Here is a 20014-nt window from a genome sequence, read left to right as displayed (position 1 = left end):
ATACAGTTCTAATGAGGAAGCCAAGAGCTCTCTGGAAGAATAATGTTGAAACAGAAAACTTAGGTGCTCATGGGTGTATTGTGAATTACCTGGCAGGTACAGAACATATTGACCGTGTTTCTCTGATTCTTTTTGCCTTTTTATACTGTTTATGGGGTTCTTGCAGCAAGGATACTGGAGTGGTTTGCCGTGCTGCAGTCCATGGTGTTGCAAAGTGTCAGACGCAAGGTAGCAAATGAACAACAATTCTGATTCTACTGGCAAACCCCTTCCTACACTCACCCTTATAAACCATGTCTTAAGCAGCTGGGGTTGTTCAGATGTGTGATAGTTTCTGACTTCAACCTACAGAAGGAAGTCCGGTCTCAAGCATAGCAGGTTAGGAAATAAATTGAAGAACACAACGTTCCCTCCCAGAGCATGTCTAGAAATCCCAGCGCATCCCCTGGGAGGCAGTCCTTGTTGCAGAACACATGAAGGCCTGTAGACTCTGCAAGGGGAGTCTTTGTGCTTAAGTTAAAAAATTTACATTTAAGCCCCAACTGTATCTCATCTACATTTTGATTATAAATATCACTTTAATTATAAAAATCACAGATTGTGAATTAGTTGGTTATGTGAAAGATTAAACATCAAACTGTACAAAGTGACATTCTCAAGAACATATTTATATAGCTTATTATTGGAAACTAAAGTTATATCCCCACATATACAGAATATTTTCTTCTCAGATTTTATTTTAACTTGAAAGAAAATACATCTTAAAACTTATCTGGATACAAATCACATTCTATTCTATACATTAATGGCGTATTCTAGTAATTACATGCAAAACATTTCAAGACTCTAAATCATTATCCTTTAAATATTTGCATGAAAAGTGACAAAATTCTTACTAGATGAATTAGAAGCATTTATTTACAACATAAACCTTTAAAACAGAACAAGAAGTAAAATGTAGACTGTTACATATTTTTAAACTTTTTTAGATCACCAATCTCTCTGAGAAGCTGATGAAAACTTATGAGATTTTTTGCCTGGAAAATGCACATACCTATCTAGAGACTGGGCATTCGTGCAACATGAGGTAATATTACTGTAGTAACTATTTTTTAAAAAGAATCCATTTTACATCTCATAAGAAAATGTTATTATGTAACAAAAGAAATTTTAAAAATATTTATTAAATCAAACAAATATTGCAAACAGCATAATAGGTAAATGTATGAATTTTTAAAAGCTGAGATAATGAACTCTGATATTTGAGACTGAAAATAAACCCAATGATGCTGTAGACAATCATGATACAGTCTGTTAGTATAGGTCATAAAGCAATCTTAAAGTTCATTTGGTTTTCAGAAACTGACAGGAAAATACTCCTAAAATTATCCATTAGATTCCTGTCACATCCGATTACAGTAGTAGGAGCTGGGCTTTTTAGCCATCCATGGGAAATACACCAAGACAAAACATGGTGAAAGGAAAAAAGAACAAATTAGGAAATACCAGCTAGCTGAGGTTAAAAAGTTAGCATTTATTTCTGTAAACATTTTTATTAAAAAATTTATTTTATTTTTCTTTGAATTTTCCCTCATGTATGTCTCACAAGGAAGGTGTGGAATGCTCTGTTTATAAAATTTGAAGTGGTCTGGTATGTTTAAAAATGAAGAGCATTCTAAAATGTCCTTTGTAGTTAGCATGTTGAAACTTTTTTTTATTGTGCTATTTATAGCTTCAGGGTTTTCCTGGTAGCTCAGCTGGTAAAGAATCTGCCTGCAATGTAGGAGACCCTAGTTGGATTCCTGGGTCAGGAAGATTCCCCGGAGAAGGATTAGGTGTATAGCTTATGTAACCACCATTAAAATTCAACTGTAAAAGTTACTTAAAATTCAAGTTTAAAAGTCTTCTTTTTAACTTATGTACAAGAGCAAAAACTGGAAGAACATGATCAAAATTTAACAAAATAATCAACACAGTAACATTCACCACATCCAATTACTCTTTCTCAAACCATTGCTGCTGCCCTTTCTCAAAATAATCTCCACAGCAAACAACAAAAACTCCTTTCAGAAAAACTAATTCAACTATAAAGTTGAATTTTTAAAATTGACCCTTATTGATGTCCAGATTAAACAGCTGGTTTTAAATTTAAGAGTAAATATTCTTTGCTAACAAGAATAAAATTGCTTTAGTAATAAAAAGTCTTTGCCACATAAAATTCTGTGATTACAAAAATAAAAACATTTAAGTATTTATTTACTAAAACACTCAAAAACATTTTAGTATTTATTCATCTTTGTCAAACATTTTATGAAAATTTGCTTTAAATTATACTCACATCACTGAATTAATATTTATATTCTTTGAAAGATACATTTAATAAACATTACTTATAAAGAAAGCTAATAAGTAAAATTCAGAGACAGCAATGGCAACCCACTCCAGTACTCTTGCCTGGAAAATCCCATGGATGGAGGAGCCTGGTGGGTTGCAGTCCATGGGGTCGCTAAGAGCTGGACATGACTGAGCGACTTCACTTCCACTTTTCACCTTCATGCATTGGAGAAAGAAATGGCAACCCACTCCAGTGTTCTTGCCTGGAGAATCCCAGGGACGGGGGAGCCTGGTGGGCTGCCGTCTGTGGGGTCGCACAGAGTTGGGCATGACTGAAGTGACTTAGCAGCAGCAGCAGCAATAAGTAAAATTAATGTAAATCTACTATAGTAGTACCACTTTATATTAGGTTTTTAAAATTAGACTGTAAAAACCTATGGGCAGCCCTAGATTTTACAATTCATGTTATGACAGTTCATAATTAAAAAATGAAGTGTTCATATGTTTATTCTACTTGAAAAGATACCTGTTCCTAGTATTGTGAGCCTGAATTAATGGATTAGCAGTCAGCTAAATACCTGCAATACTTAATCATGGGTTTTATTGAAACACGTTTTAGGCATAAGTTTTAAAAATAAAGTTATGAAAATTTTCATTGAAAGTTCAATGTCAAAATGATCATATATAGAGCCCAAAGTCAGTATGAACCATAAAGAATTTCTTCAATGTCTTCTATTACTAAAAACAGTACTTACATTGAATGAAATGCTTCACAGAAAAAGACTGCTAGAATGAAAATACTAGATATATTTCACAAATTTCTACCAGGAAATACAGAAACAAATGCATAGAAGGCAAACAAAACACCCTCCAATCTTGAATTTGGCTTTTATTTTAAAATACATTTAGCATGTAACTACCATAGGACAGAAAATAATAAATCACAAAGAAATGGAATATTTTCAAATACTTTTAAGCTAGATATAAAAATTAATAAGATAGCATAGACCCAAATTATAGGAAATAGTCCCTAAAATACAATTCAGTAAACACATTTTGAAAGAAAAGTTCTTTGCGCATTTTCCAACGTACCAGTATGTTCCTAAGTGCCTTGGTTTTCTGTTAACTAATAGGTAAAGGCTGTAAATTTAGTTACTTTACTTACAATTATCAGATGCACTATTGTCAAAAATTACCATGTCTTTAAATTCTCAGAGTTATAAAAATATGAGCTCAAATAGTTATGTTGCCCAAAATAGAAACATCTTAAGTTGATATCTCTGGATAATCAGACAGATATTGCACTAAGTCAGTAATTCCATACCCGATGCTCATTTACATGGAAAGTTAATTCTCTTTATGAAAAACTTAATAGAAATAAATTTAATGTTAACCTAATTACAATTACACTTCAAAATATAAAGGCACGGACAGAATAAAGAATAGTTTAATATTTATACTCAAATTTTCCACTGTGAAAATAATAAAAGGTTGAAAAAAATAAGATCTAAAATTCTGATACTTTTAAATTTTATAATTTACCATTAAGTAGCTACTAAATGGGTATTAAAAGTTAACAGTGCTAAATCCAATCCCTTCCAAATAATTTAGAAAAATGGTTTGTTTATATATGAAACATGTGCATTGTCCCATCTATAAAGTTCAATTACATTTCCATTCATTGGAATTATCTACCTGTAGTATAAACGATCAAGACAATGTACAAAAAATATATCTTGTTCCTATAACTTACAATGCACAGAAAAATACCTATAAAAATGGAATATTTATCCATTTAGGTTCCCAATAAATTAGTGAGAAAATTTAGCCCGTTTCACGTTTCTTTCTAAACAAAGGCTAAAGAATTGAAGGTGGTTTACTTCTAGCCCTGTTAGCTTGACAGATATTTTTAAAAATATTTGTCTGATTATATGTAACTTAAGATAAAGTTAGCCTTATTTTTATATCACAGTATACATGGCATTTCTTAATTCAGCAACAGAAAGGCACAATTAGCAAGCAATAAAATTCAGTACCTGACATTAAACTAATGTCCAGAACAACCGCAAATAAAATACATTCAACACAGTGCACAGAACTCGAAAACAAAAAAAAAAGGAATTCAAAAACTAATTTTTTGGAAAATTTGGTCCATTAAAAATGCCTCCTATGTTCAACATCATGGATAACATGAAAGATGATGGCAGTGTAAAAAGAGGCAGTAAATTAACATGTGGTAACATATGAATTCTGGTCTAGTAATTAGATTAGGAAATGGTTCCCATTGTAAATTAAAATTAAATTTATCAGTTAATAACATACCTGTATTAAATCCAAATACACAGGCACAACTGTTTGCATATTATTACTGATTTTATAATACACCCCATGGTTCAAAAAACTTAGGTATATTATTTTATATATAATATATATTAGATACATAATTTTATATTATGTTCCTTAATATATATTATATAACTTGAATCTGTAACACCACAAAACTCTCCAAATATTACATGAACATTCCAAATGGTATTTATCATTTTCTCAATGTTGTAATAGCTCAGCTCACCTAAAACAATAACTGGATGTGCAGTGATAAAATGCACTGACTCTTAAGAATTTACTTAAATAATTATTTAAGTTAAATTCCTGCAAAAGCCTAACTCTGATTTGGCTTTTAACTAGAATATGGTTTTTAGATATCAGTAACTGATACCCTCCTTTCTTATCATAAACAGTATTTTTCCATCAAGAGATACCAATAAAGAAAAATATGTAAGGAATCAAAAATGTGATAGAGAAACCAACCATTCCATAGGTAATATACCGATAAGGAAGTTCAACTTCCATGTGCTGCCTTGCTTTTCGAATATCATCACAAGGTATACTGAAGATTTTACAGGCTAAAGGAACAGTGATCCTTTTCATTATATCTCTGACCACTAGTACAAATAACATCCCTATGAATATCCGCAATATGGCTTTTCCAAACAGAGTCATTGAAATGGGGTGCCTAGCTAAAGGTAATATATCCAGAGGAGGATCTAAGAGTAGACCCATTTTATAGGTAAAATGAGATCCACATGCAATCCCTGCACCACTTCCCAGAATCTCAGCTGTGTCTCCTCTGGATGTACTCCAGGTGTCAAGAGTGAAAGAAAAGATCCCCAAGGCTAAATGAAGCCCGATGATGATTAATGGAGCATATCTGTGAGTTTGGTTGAAGTTGTCAATCACGTCCACAAATGGATAGAAGATAACCAAGATTAAAATGGTATATAGGAATCCAGCAATAACATCCTAAGAAAAGAAAAAAGCACAGCTGTTTAGTATAATATTTTTGTTTGGCATTTAAAGAAATAAGTATATATTTCACATTTCAAATGTTAACATGTATTTTAAAATGTCACATTATTAAACTTTATATAATATATAGTAGGTACTAAAACCATTACACTAAAAGATTTATTGATAATAATAAAATTATGTTTTTATAGTTCTGCCCTTTTATAAGTTAATATAGATATGCTATACACAAATTTATATTCAAATCCTGAACAATAAACTAGCTTAAAGTATGTAGTTGTGATTTCTGAGAAAAGCAATATACAGCTAGCTGACCCTTGAACAACCCAGATTTGAACTGTGTGGATCCACTAGGTAGCTGATTCTTTTCAGTAGTAAACAGTAGTACAGTGCTACATGATTCCTGGTTGGTTAATCTGAGGATGCAGAAGCCCTGATATGAAGAAACTGTGGATATGAAGGAACCAAGTATATGAAGGGCACACTATAATTATTGGTGGATTTTTGACTACACTGACATCTAAATTGTTCAAGGATCAACCAGACTTATTTTAAGACTTCATCTTCATGTATTTAATAATTACACACCTAAACACATAATTATTTCCATGACTAAAGAGGATACAAAGCCTATTTTTTCTTAATTCACTAAACAAATACTTATTGAGTACCTATATGTGCCTGACACTATTTTAGGGGCTAAGGATATATTGCTTAAAAACTGAGAAGATACCTACTGCCATACAGCTTACGTTTTAGTGGGGATGACTGACAATAACCATGTAAGTAAAAAGTAGATAAATATTACCATTTTGGGTTATTATAAAGAAACTAAAACAAGACAATGGGATAGGCCCTATTAAGAGTGATTAGGGAAACCTGTCTGAGGAGGTGACACTTGAGCAGAGATCTGATTCCAAAAAAGAGTCAGCCCTATCTTTAGACCTAAGAAAAAGTGTCCCAGGTAGAAGAAATAACCAAGTGCCAAGGTACTGAGGCAGAAAAGAACCTAGTGAGTTCAAGGAACTGAGAGAAATCCAGTGTGTCTCAAACAGTAAGAAAGAGAGATGTGCCGTGAGGTCTAAGAGGCAGGCAGAGGTCAAATCACGTAGGGAGGGCCCATGTAGGTTAGGTAAGAACTTCACATTTTATTTCAAAAGCGACAGGAGGCCTGAAAGACAGATTCCCAAGTAGGAGTGTAGTAAAATGTGATTGATGTTTATAAAAGAACACTCCATCCACTGTGTAGAGAATAGATGACAGGGGTAAAGTATGGAAGACAAGAGACCACTAGAGACACAAGTGAGAGGCGACTACAGTGGCTCACTCGAGATTGGTCCATATAGAGAGACATGCGTAGATGGATCTAGTAGAATATTTTAAAATTAGAGTTGACTAACTTCGACTTAGTGATCATCTGAATGTAAGAGAGAAGCAAAGGGGATCAAAAATGACATCTAGTTTTATGTATGACAGAAGATGGTTTATTGGAGGAAAAAAAGCTGTTATTAAAAGAATCTTCCTTTTCAAATAATTCCTGACATGAACAAAACTATTCCAAAATTTTCATCTTAAAACAAATAAAACCAAACTCTATAGGGATTAACTATCACTGAAAAATTTATCCAAAAAATTGCATACATTCACTGTCTCCACTTCCGCACTTCCTTATTTTTTCCTAAACTCATCACTGCATTGAAACCATTCTTTTCTAGATTCTAGTGATCTTTATGCTGCCAAAAACAATGGTTACTTCTCAATAGCATTCAATACAGTTAAGCAACACAGTAGTGGCTTAATGTTTTTCTGTTCTAATATTTTTTAATTATTGGTTATAATGTAACATTTGGTACATAGAAATCAGATACGTAGAGTGTACCTGAAATTATAAAAGTACTTTGAATCTATTGGTATGCTGGTTAATAGTTCTATCACTCTGCATAAACCTGAGTACTGACTGAACAGATACCTGCTCTGAGTAGGACTGACATATATACATTCCCATGTGTCAAACAGATAGCTAGTGGGAAGCTGCTGTAGAGCACAGGGAGCTCAGCTCAGTGCTGTGATGACTTAGAGCGGTGGGATGCTGGCTGGGGTGGGAAGGAGGCTCAAGAGGGAGGGGATCTAGGTATACTTACAGCTGATTTACTTTGCTGTACAGCAGAAACTAACACAACATTGTAAAGCAGTGTAAAACAATTATACCCCAATTAAAAATATAAATAAAAACTGTTTTAGCACATATCTCCAAACAAAACATTACCAGGTGTTGCTTCTTTCTGAGCTTTATAAAAACGTTAGGCAATATGTAGTCTCCTCTGATTTGCTTTTCACACTTAACATTCAAATCTTAAGATTCATTCATCATATGTGGTTTATAGGTCATTCACTTTCCCAACTATGTAATATTTTGTGTGATTATGTAACTTATTTATCTGTTTTTCCCACTGACAATCACTTAGGTAGTTTTCAGGTTTTGGATTAGTTCATTGGTTACGGCTGAGCTTGAATGCTTTCTTAATTGGTATATACTCTTAAACCAACCAGGAATTTAAACAATGCTACTATATTCTTTCTTTTGATGTTCCCTGTATGGGTCTACAAAAGTTTTTCCAGGACATGTGCCTAGGAATGGAAAGGCAGAATCAAAGTATATGTGCATGTTCAATTTTATAAGCCAATAAAATAATCTCCAAAATGTTTACAGAAATTCAGGTTCCATCAGTTGTTGGTATTTCTTGATGTTTAATTTCCATTTCCGTGATTATTAATTAAGCATTATTTCATAAGTCCATGGGCTAGTCCTTTTATATGCAAGATATATTTGTGTCTTTAGGGCAACTGTTACTTTGGATTTTCTTTTTCTTGTTGATTAACATGATTTCTTTAGATTATATGATAGCAATTATATTTTTGGAAGTATATTTCAGTATGACATAAAACATCCAATCTTGTTGTCTCTACTTTTTTTGTATAGCTCTATGAATATTAAATTTAATTGCTGTAAAGTAAAGTAAAAAGTCGCTCAGTCATGTCGGACTCTTTGCGACCCCATGGACTGTAGCCTACCAGGCTCCTCTGTCCATGGGATTCTCCAAGCAAGGATACTGGAGTGGGTTGCCATTTCCTTAAGACTATATAAATCTGCCTCCTTTTCTATTTGTCATTAATTATTTACCATATCACCCTGGATAAAAAGGGCATATTTAATCTCCGTGCTACAGAACCAAAAAGAAGAATGACTGAATTCAGGACATAAACATGGTGACTGTCACTGTGATACCAATTTAATGTACAACATTAAAATGTGTAACTAAGTGATTTTAAGCGTTACAGCACAAAATATACGATAAAGAAAAGTTGATGTTAAAGGTAACAAAGAATTCAAAGTAGCAAATTTTCCAAAAAGAAAACAAATAACTTTAGATACTTAAATTAATTATAGATAACAAATCTGCTGTAAAAGTTAATAATTACCCATATGAATGGAATATTCACAGTTATCAAATTTATGGTAGAGGATATCAAATACCATAAATTCAATAAAGATTTATCACATATCAAATCTGGAATTGCCTTCTTTTCATTTCTCCCAATCAGTATACAGAACTAGAGAGGCTAGTGATTGGCTGAGACTAGAATTCAAGACTTCTGTCCGCTCCTAGTGCTGTTTTTACTTCAGGTGTCCTGATTCTAATTCAACATGTCAGTGAGGCCAACAGCATTTCTAACAACAAAATATATTACTGGAATGAATCATTCTTCATTACAAATAACTAATAAGGATGTATTTTGAAATTTTTATCTTTAAAATTCATTTAATACATGTTCAGTACAGAAAATCTAGAAAATATGGATAAAAAATAACAAGTAATTATTACTCAGAAATAACTACTATTAAAACTCTTAGTGTTTACTGTTCTGGATCTTTCTCTATAACATGTTTTCAGGACTTTTGCTGTTGTTTGATTAGTTTGATTCTTATATCTTGTTATAAAAATGTGTTCTGGAGTACATGCTACTTGAGGATCTCCTAATACTTTTCTAAAAAAACTTTCCACATATAGACAAACTTAGTACAATTTTAGGTAAATGTAATTACAAAATATTCATAACTTTACTAATGTAGAAGTAAACTAGTAATCTGACAAGTACTTAGTCTGGTAATTTTTAAATGGCTTGTGTTTTAAGGCATTTTCAGAGCTAGGTCTGATAGAAAATAAAGGAAAAATGGAAGAAGTAACTCCTCTACTTTTCTGGAGATTAAGGAAATCTATCTAGGCACGTGTGTGCATGCTCAGTTGCTCAGTCATGTCCAACTCTTTCAACCCCATGGCCTATAGCCTGCCAGGCTCCTCTGTCCATGGAATTTTCCAGGCAAGAATACTGGAGTAGGTTGCCATTTTTCTCCAGGGGATCTTCCCAACGCTGGGACTAAACCCATATCTTCTGCATTGGCAGGAGGATTCTTTACTACTGCACCATCTGGGAAGCTATTCAGTAAAGTAGGCATTAAAAATAAATTAAGTGTTGCTCTTTGTGTTGTAATAATAAAAACAAAGCATATGGGAAATAATAAAATGTTCCTTATAAATTATTTAGACTACATTACTGGAACTTTCTTCTTAATGTTAATAAAGGTTATAACACAGGAACATAATTTACAATGTTTGCAAGTCATCTGTGATTTTACTTTTGAAAAAGAAAAACAACTTGTAATAATGCACATAATAAAATTGAGTAGCTAGTCAGAATAAAACTGATAAAGATATTCTATGGGACAGGATGCTTTTGAATAATTAAATGACTATGGTTGGGGAATTCCCTGGTGATCCAGTGATAAGGACTCCATGCTTTCACTGCCCAGGCCCAGGTTCAATCCCTGGTCTGGGAACTAAGATCCTGCAAGTCATGCAGTATGGCCAAAAGAACAAGAAAAAGAAGACTAGGTTATCAGACTTACAATTTAATAATACATCAGTATTGTTTTTACTTCAGTTGATTCAAGCACAGATGTTATCCAGTATCAAAAACATGAACTGAACTCAGCTTGAATAATCAATCCACTATATATTTCCTTTGAACAACAGCATGTTTGAGATTATATATTTTCAATATAGTAAGATTCTAATTCCTCTTTTACGATGATAATGAATCTAGGGATAATATTATCATTCTTAGTTCATAATCTTTTGGTAGTTTTTCAGGTGCGATATTGTTAGTTGAGAGTGGAAGGGAATAACTTTAATGAGGCACAGAGATGGCAAACATTTTCTTGTGACTAATATTAGATTTGATATAAAAAGGTGATAATTGGTCTATTATAAAATTATTACAGACTAGTCAGAAAGATAAAATTATATGTCAATTCATAATTTGCATTAATATAAATAATTATAAAAAATAAAACACAAATAGTTTGCTTCCTAACATAGCATTTGGGACTTTCGTAAATTTACTAGTGAAGGGGCAGCTGCTGGAGGTAAGTAATCTGAGGAAGAAACAGAAATCCAATATTTTTCAGCTATGAAATGAGACATTTTTGAGTAGAAAATTCTAAAAGTGTTCATTTGTTAAGGACAAGAAAAATTTGATATAACCCTTTATAAATTTTTGGATTCCGTGAATTCGTCCCTCTCTCTCCATCTTTCTTCTGATTCTTTATAATATAATACATAATACCTTCACAGAGTGTTCTAAGAGACACCACACTATACATGAGGGTAGAGTTATTTTTCTCATATTGCTTGTTGTCTAGTGGGGATGACAGATAAATAAAAAAGCAACTGCAATTCAGCATAAGTGCTATGCCAGAATTATGCTCAAGATGTTCTGGGAGAAAGGCCACCTAACCAGTCTTGAGAAAGAAAGATGGAGAAGGTAACAAGGCTTTAGGAGATAATATTTTCTGGTGAGTCATGAACAATGGATTTGATAGTTAGGCAAAAAAAGTGAAAACAGCATTCCATGTGGAGGTTAACGCATTCCTAACAATGTGAAGATAAAGAAACACCCTTCACATTTGAACAAACATAGGTCATTCAATATAGTATCATATTTGCGTTCTGAACGGTAAACTACAATAGGAGGCTGAACACTGAATGGAGCAGTGTCACACTTGAAGTGGAGCTACTAATTAAGACGCTGCTGCAGTACCCTAGTTAGAGATGGTGCGGGCCAGAATTAGGGAATGTCAATCAGATGAACAGGAAGGGAAGTGAGGAGGTATAGCTGAAAGATACAGCGTTCCTGTGCCACTGCTTTTGAAACTGAACTGCATTCTCAAAATAAAATATCTGATATAAGCCCTAAAATACTGTTGGGAAAGAAGAAAACTAGAGTTTAATATTAAAAAACAAGTGGCACCAGGAGAGTTTTAGTTCACCTAATTTCTATTCACTAGGTTTTCACTTACAAGTAATGCTCCTTGGTGTCTGAATTTACATTGTCAGTTTTGACTCAGCAGTAGGAAAGGCATAGAAGAAAATGAATAAGAAGATAACAGTGAACCTGGACGGAGGGAGAAATGTTATCCTGAACAATACTTGGTTCTTGTGATTGCTGGGAACTGTTTCTATGAAATATATATATATTATATATATTAAATATATATATTATAACTACTTTAAAACTTTGCAAAATATCCTGTTGCTATTTTTGCAAGAAAAAAACATTTACAATAACTATATTTTCTCACTTAAGTTTCCAGTAAGTTTAAAAATGACTAAAAATTATAAAATTGCATGTTGATTTTAGAAAAAAACAAAGCAATATGAACACAACATTTTCCTTACCAGAATGGAGTGCATTCCCATGTAAATTCTACTTATGCAAACTAGAGAACACCAGCAGGGGATAAGAATCAGTCCATAGGTGAGAGGATACTGAAGGGGAAAAAAAAAAGTAAAATTAGTTAGATAAATCAGGTTAAATATAAACAAGCAGATAAAAACTCAAGGAGAACAAGAAGTATGGTGTTTACTTTCTGTTATATTTCCAGCACCTAAGCCTAAGCATGGCACATAGCGGACATTCAAGAAATACTTTTGCATGAATGAACAAATAAATCTAATGTTTCTACATCTTTATTGTGGGAACTGGCTCATTTTTGCTTCTACAATAAAGACTCAATCACTGGCCTGCTACAGAAGAAAAACAAATAAAAGACATACTTTTACTATAACTACAAAATCAAAGTGCCCCTGGAAAAGCACCTGACTCTGGCCCAGCTTAGTGTCACTGCTTCCCTGGGGAGGAGGCATTATTTCCCTCTCACTTCCATCAGTGACTACTACTGTTTGCCATTTCCCCATCTTCTTTAATGTTCAACATCATGTAATTTGTTGTCCATTAATACTTTCAAATAGCAACTATAGTGCGAAAAATTTTGGTGGGATATTGGAAGCAGGAAGCCATAAAGAGGGAAAAAACTTAAAATGCAGATGACTTTTAGTATCACTTGGGCTTCCCTGAGACCTCAGTTGGTAAAGAATCTGCCTGCAATGCAGGAGACCCCAGTTCAATTCCTGGGTCAGGAAGATCCATTGGAGAAGGGATAGGCTACCCACTCCAGTATTCTTGGGCTTCCCTTGTGGCTCAGTTGTTAAAGAATCTGGCCAGAATGCGGGACACCTGGGTTCGATCCCTGGGTTGGGAAGATCCCCTGGAGAAGGGAAAGGGGGATCTTTCCCACTCCAGTATTCTGGCCTGGAGAATTCTAGGGACTGTATAGTCCATTGGGTCACAAAGAGGTGGACACGACTGAGTGACCTTCGCTTTCACTTCAGTATCAGTGGCACGCCTCTAGTACTAACTAGAGGTGACTTTGAAGCTCCTAATACTAGAGGGAAAAAGGAAATGACTGATGGTTGGGCGTGTCTTAAGTTTGTAAATGAAGAAGAAGGGGCACATTTGAGACAGTTTGTGCCTGATTACTTCAAATCTCCCAATGAAACTGAAGCCAAGATGGTTCAATTCATTAAGTATTCAAAGTGGTTCAATAAAAAGTGAGGTTAAAAGAAAGGAATTAATTAATGCTGCAAGAGAAGTCAAGATTTAGTACATAGTTGTTTTGATTTGATTTCTCTAGGGGATTCCCAGGTGGTGCTAGTGATAAAGAACTTGCCTGCCAGTATAGGAGACATAAGAGATGCAGGTTCGATCCCTGGATTGGGAAGATCCCCTGGAGGAGGGCATGGCAACCCACTTCTGGTATTCTTGCCTGGAGAATCCCATGGATAGAGGAGTATGACAGGCTACAGTCCATAAGGTCACAAAGAGTCGGACACAACTGAAGCAACTTAGCTCACTCACACTGCATTTACTATGGCCCAAATATTTTTTCTTGAATGTCTGAATACCTTGATTTTGACAGCATCACACTCTCGTGCCCCTTTCACCATCTATTTTTTTCTGTGTTTTCCACACAAGAAAACATTCTTCATTGTTCCTTAAACATTAGTATAACTAAGGGTTCTGGCCTTGGTAGTTATTGGCAGTTTCACCTTTTCTTCTACTACTCAGCATGCTGAAGACCTATGTATGTCCTAGGATTAAGAACCATTTAGCCAGCCTCTGCACATATCTCCAACTTGAGATCCTTACAGAGTTAAACCCATTATACCTCAAACCCTGCTCATCACCCTACCAACTAGACTTGTTCCTCCTCTCATTTTCCCTATTTCATTTGGAAGCATCATAATCTAAATGAGAAGCATGAATTATCCTTGATTTCTTCCTTATCGCTCATATTCAACCAATAATGAAGTCTTACTGATTTTACTTTCTGAATATCTCTTGATTTGTCATCTCTTTATCCTACTTATATTATCCTTTTCAGATCCTCATAGATCCTTTTCTAGGCTCCAGGTATTCCTTCAGACGTTTTCCAATACGCATGAGGAACCTGGTTAATGATGCAGTCAGACAAGTAATCCTGTAAAGAGGGTAAGTGCCATGATAGAGGGAGTCTAAGGCACGGAACTTTAAAGTCTCCCAAACTAAGTATGATTCAAATTGTCTCAAAAGATGAGTAGGATTTAATCTTTACAGAAAAAAAGAGCACAGGGTAAAAATGATAGAGGACATTACAAACAGTAGGAGTGAATGAAGAACGGTTATGTCCAAGAAGTTGTAAGTAGTGAGGTTTTCTAGGAGCATAAGCTTAAATTCTTACTGAGGAAAGGCAACTTAATCATAAACATAAAATATGCAAATTATACAATATGTAAATATATAAATGATACTTTATATAGAATATATAAATTATATAGTTAAAAATAGTAAGTACTATGGAGAAATGAAAAGGGAACAGGTGCTAAAACAGTCCCCTGGAGTACGAAATGGCAACTCACTCCAGTATTCTTGCCTGGAAAATTCCATGGACAGAGAAGCCTGGTGGGCACTAGTCCACAGGGTCACAGAGTCAGATACAACTGAGCAACTGAGTACGCACACACATGTGCACACACACATACAGAGCTGAGTATGCACACGCACACGCATGCACACACACACACATACAGAGCTGAGCACGCACACGCACGCACACACACACACACACATACAGAGCTGAAACAGTAATGTTCATCAAATATTCCTTGTGCTCTTCTTGCAATTAGACTGGGGCCATGTGCCTGGTTTGACCAATGAACTGGGAAAAAAGGTGACGTGTGCCACTTTTAATCATCCTATGAATGCTCTCTTTCCTACAGGTGTGATACTGGAGGCTGTATGCTGACGTGTATCACCAGATGGGCAAACTTCCCTCACCCCGGGTCTCTGAGGTTCTAAGTGGATCAGAGTTGTTTGCTAACCCATAATGGATACGAAGCACAGATGAGAAAGAAGCTTTTGTTGTTAAGGTGTTTTCAGGGTTAAATCATTAGTACAGCATAACCACACTTATAGTAAGTAAAACAGTAATAGGATAAGGATAAGTAATAGTATGGGAGTGTATGGGGGGGGCAGGTTAAAGTTTTAGAAGATAGCCATTGTAGGCTTTATATTGACAAACTAAGATTTGAGGCAAGACTGGATGGAAGTGAACTGATCAACCAGATATCTGAGGAAAGAATATACATGAGGAAGTGGAAGCAAGAAGAACAAAATCTCTAATGAGGAAACATAACAAGCAAGGAGGCTTGTGTGGCCGGAACAGGTAGGAGGAGAGGTGAGAGAGGTCCTGGCAACCAGACCAAGAAGAGCCTGAGAGGCCTGTGTAAGAAATGTGACCTTGGGGAGCCACGCTGCAGGGTCCTGAGCAGAGCAGTGGCCTGAGACTGGACAATAAGGGAACAAGGGTGGAAGCAGGAAGGCCAGTTAGGAAGCTGTTGCTATATTCTAGGTGAGAGACCATGACAGTGGCTTCAGTCTCTGGAGCAGGTACTCAGGTCTTGTTTTTTTTTCTTCACTAGCCAGGGAGGGTCAAAGAAGTAAAAACTACCACCACAACCACCATACAAGTCTCCTATGATTCTTTCTTCTTTCTCTTTTTTTACTTAGATCCCATGAGGAATTAAAAAATGTACAAAGTTATTAATGGGAATTCTCTGTACATGACAGATAGAAGAAAAATTAATTTATTGATTCTCAAAAGCTAGGACTGAAGGTAGGGGATAAGGAGCATTATTTAATGGGAACAATGAAACTGAATTTAACTTAACTCAATCCACATTTGAAGGAAATCAGTCCTCAATATTCATTGGAAGGACTGATACTGAAGCTGAGACTCCACTACTTTGGCCACCTAATGCGAAGAACTGACTCACTTGAAAAGACCCTGATACTGGTAATGACTGAAGGCGGGAGGAGAAGGGGACAACAAAGGACGAGATAGTTGGATGGTATGACCGACTCAATGGACATGAGTTTGAGTAAGCTCTGGGAGTTGGTGATGGACAGGGAAGCCTGGTGTACTGCAATCCATGGGGTCACAAAGAGTTGGACACGACTGAGTGACTGACCTGAACTGAACTGAACTGAATCCACATTTATTTAGGTTTACTATCTCCAAGGTATTTAAATGGAGTGAGGAATGCAATCAAGCTAGATGCAGAGGCATTTCTCCCATTCCAGTGTACCTTTCAGATCAGATCAGATCAGATCAGTCTCTCAGTCGTGTCCGACTCTTTGCGATCCCATGAATCACAGCACACCAGGCCTCCCTGTCTATCACCAACTCCTGGAGTTCACTCAGACTCACGTCCATCGAGTCAGTGATGCCATTCAGCCATCTCATCCTCTGTCGTCCCCTTCTCCTCCTGCTCCCAATCCCTCCCAGCATCAGAGTCTTTTCCAATGAGTCAACTCTTCGCATGAGGTGGCCAAAGTACTGGAGTTTCAGCTTTAGCATCATTCCTTCCAAAGAACACCCAGGATTGATTTCCTGTAGAATGGACTGGTTGGATCTCCTTGCAGTCCAAGGGACTCTCAAGAGTCTTCTCCAACACCACAGTTCAAAAGCAACAATTCTTCGGTGCTCAGCCTTCTTCACAGTCCAACTCACATCCATACATGACCACAGGAAAAACCATAGCCTTGACTAGACGAACCTTTGTTGGCAAAGTAATGTCTCTGCTTTTGAATATGCTATCTAGGTTGGTCATAACTTTCCTTCCAAGGAGTAAGCGTCTTTTAATTTCATGGCTGCAGTCACCAACTGTAGTGATTTTGGAGCCCCCCAAAATAAAGTCTGACACTGTTTCCACTGTTTCCCCATCTATTTGCCATGAAGTGGTGGGACCAGATGCCATGATCTTCGTTTTCTGAATGTTGAGCTTTAAGCCAACTTTTTCACTCTCCTCTTTCACTTTCATCAAGAGGCTTTTGAGTTCCTCTTCACTTTCTGCCATAAGGGTAGTGTCATCTGCATATCTGAGGTCATTGATATTTCTCCCAGCAATCTTGATTCCAGCTTGTGTTTCTTCCAGTCCAGCGTTTCTCATGATGTACTCTGCATATAAGTTAAATAAACGGGGTGACAAGATACAGCCTTGACGAACTCCTTTTCCTATTTGGAAGCAGTCTGTTGTTCCATGTCCAGTTCTAACTGTTGCTTCCTGACCTGCATACAAATTTCTCAAGAGGCAGATCAGGTGGTCTGGTATTCCCATCTCTTTCAGAATTTTCCACAGTTTATTGTGATCCACACAGTCAAAGGCTTTGGCATAGTCAATAAAGCAGAAATAGATGTTTTTCTGGAACTCTCTTGCTTTTTCTATGATCCAGCGGATGTTGGCAATTTGATCTCTGGTTCCTCTGCCTTTTCTAAAACCAGCTTGATTACTTGGGAAAAGAACAAGTCACTTTTATTTTCATTGATCGGTTGATGTTTTTTTAGCCATTAGTCTCCATCTTCAGAATATTTTCCCTAGATTTCTTTTGTGGAAAGAAACATATTTGGGGGAAGACCTGATCCAGTTTTGATTACATGACTTTCACATTTATTCCCCAGAGAATAACAGAATTCAGTATAATTACAGTATCAAAGCAAAGAAGTACCTTATCAAGTAATCTTTTAACCAGATAAAAGAAATACCACATGTCTTAATGACAATAAAAACTAAACTAGATAAAACTAATACTCCTAAAGTGGGATTGTGTTGGGGGAGGAAGATGATGCATAATAACCAATTCATCTGGCAGATTTATTTAATATTTAAGAATATCCAAATTAAAACTACCTTTTAATTTTATATTGAACTGTCTCTAAAATTAGGACTACTAACACTGGGCTGGAAGAAGCACAAGATGGAATCAAGATTGCCAGGAGAAATGTCAATAACCTCAGATATGCAGATGACACTACCCTTATGGCAGAAAGTGAGGAGGAACTAAAAAGCCTCTTGATGAAAGTGAAAGAGGAGAGTGAAAAAGTTGGCTTAAAGCTCAACATTCAGAAAACGAGTATCATGGCATCCGGTCCCATCACTTCATGGGAAATAGATGGGCAAACAGTGGACACAGTGTCAGACTTTTTTTGGGGGTCTCCAAAATCACTGCAGATGGTGATTGCAACCATGAAATTAAAAGACGCTTACTCCTTGGAAGGAAAGTTATGACCAACCTAGATAGTATATTCAAAAGCAGAGACATTACTTTGCCAACAAAGGTTCGTCTAGTCAAGGCTATGGTTCTTCCTGTGGTCATGTATGGATGTGAGAGTTGGGCTGTGAAGAAAGCTGAGTGCTGAAGAATTGATGCTTTTGAACTGTGGTGTTGGAGAAGACTCTTGAGAGTCCCTTGGACTGCACAGAGATCCAGCCAGTCCATCCTAAAGAATGTCAGTCCTGGGTGTTTATTGGAAGGACTGATTCATTGGAATTGGTGTTCATTGGAAGCACCTCCAATACTTTGGCCACCTCATGCGAAGAGTTGACTCATTGGAAAAGACCCTGATGCTGGGAGGGATTGGGGGCAGGAGGAGAAGGGGACGAGGGAGGATGAGATGGCTGGATGGCATCACCGACTTGACGGACATGAGTTTGAGTGAACTCCGGGAGTTGGTGATGGACAGGGAGGCCTGGTGTGCTGTGATTCATGGGGTCGCAAAGAGTCGGACATGACCGAGTGACCAAACTGAACTGATTATTTTAGGGACTACTGTCCTCGATTAGACATAACTGGAAAGAAAACAGATTCATGTGGAATTATCCTTTCCTAAAAAATGACAGAATTTATTAGAAATATATAAAATATACATAGACTACTCCTTTTCAGGCATCTTTGTTAGTTCCCCGATTAATTCACAACTCAGTATCAGTAAGCCCAATTCACAATCTATGCTCACTTCCTTATTTTCATCCAGTCCCAAGGATTTATATACAAGTTATACTTTCATGACTCAAATTTCCATCTCTAGCTGGGACATTTCTACTGAACCTCAGACTTCTGTATACAACTGCTTATGTGATCAGTGTCTAAAAGGCATCTCCAATGTAAAAGGACTAAATCTGATATCCCCAATCCATCTCCACCTCTGACCAGCTGGTTATCTCCTTCCCGCTAAAAGACTTCCCCACAGTTTCAATCCTCAGGCCCAATACCTTGTTGTTAATCTTGGCTTCCCCATTCGTATCCATCATCAGTTCAGTTCAGTTCAGTCGCTCAGTCGTGTCTGACTCTGCGACCCCATCAATTGCAGCACACCAGGCCTCCCTTTCCATCACCAACTCCTGGAGTTCACTAAGTGTCAGTTATGCCTTCAAAAATATATCTAGTTATTAATTATAATTCCCATGGTCAACCACAAAGTATCAAAAAATATACACATAAAATAAGGGAATAAAAATGGTACACTGTAGAAAGAAAAAACTCAAATGCAAAAGAAAATAGCAATGTAGGAAATTATAAGCAAAAAGAGGCAAAA

At 36.0% G+C, this 20014-nt stretch overlaps 1 protein-coding gene and 1 long non-coding RNA gene across 2 annotated transcripts in view; one reads left to right on the top strand and one right to left on the bottom strand.

Annotated features, from left to right (window-relative positions):
- LOC138989390 (uncharacterized) overlaps positions 1 to 1094 on the top strand; it is a 47790-nt gene extending 46696 nt beyond the window's left edge. The window contains exon 3 of the long non-coding RNA XR_011465628.1: positions 990 to 1094. This is a non-coding gene — a long non-coding RNA (uncharacterized lncRNA). The remainder of the gene's footprint in view (positions 1 to 989) is intronic.
- The window catches only part of SGPP1 (sphingosine-1-phosphate phosphatase 1), a 33670-nt gene continuing 14375 nt past the window's right edge, over positions 720 to 20014 (bottom strand). The window contains exons 2-3 of the mRNA XM_014478951.2: positions 12441 to 12530; positions 720 to 5637 (exon numbers count right to left, since the gene is read on the bottom strand). Of these exons, the coding sequence (XP_014334437.2) occupies positions 5086 to 5637; positions 12441 to 12530 (642 nt within the window). The 3' untranslated portion in view covers positions 720 to 5085. The remainder of the gene's footprint in view (positions 5638 to 12440; positions 12531 to 20014) is intronic.

The sequence above is a fragment of the Bos mutus genome, chromosome 10 (genome assembly GCF_027580195.1).
Source record: "Bos mutus isolate GX-2022 chromosome 10, NWIPB_WYAK_1.1, whole genome shotgun sequence".
NCBI classification, from domain to species: Eukaryota; Metazoa; Chordata; class Mammalia; order Artiodactyla; family Bovidae; genus Bos; species Bos mutus.
This window is presented reverse-complemented; position numbering and strand designations above follow the sequence as displayed.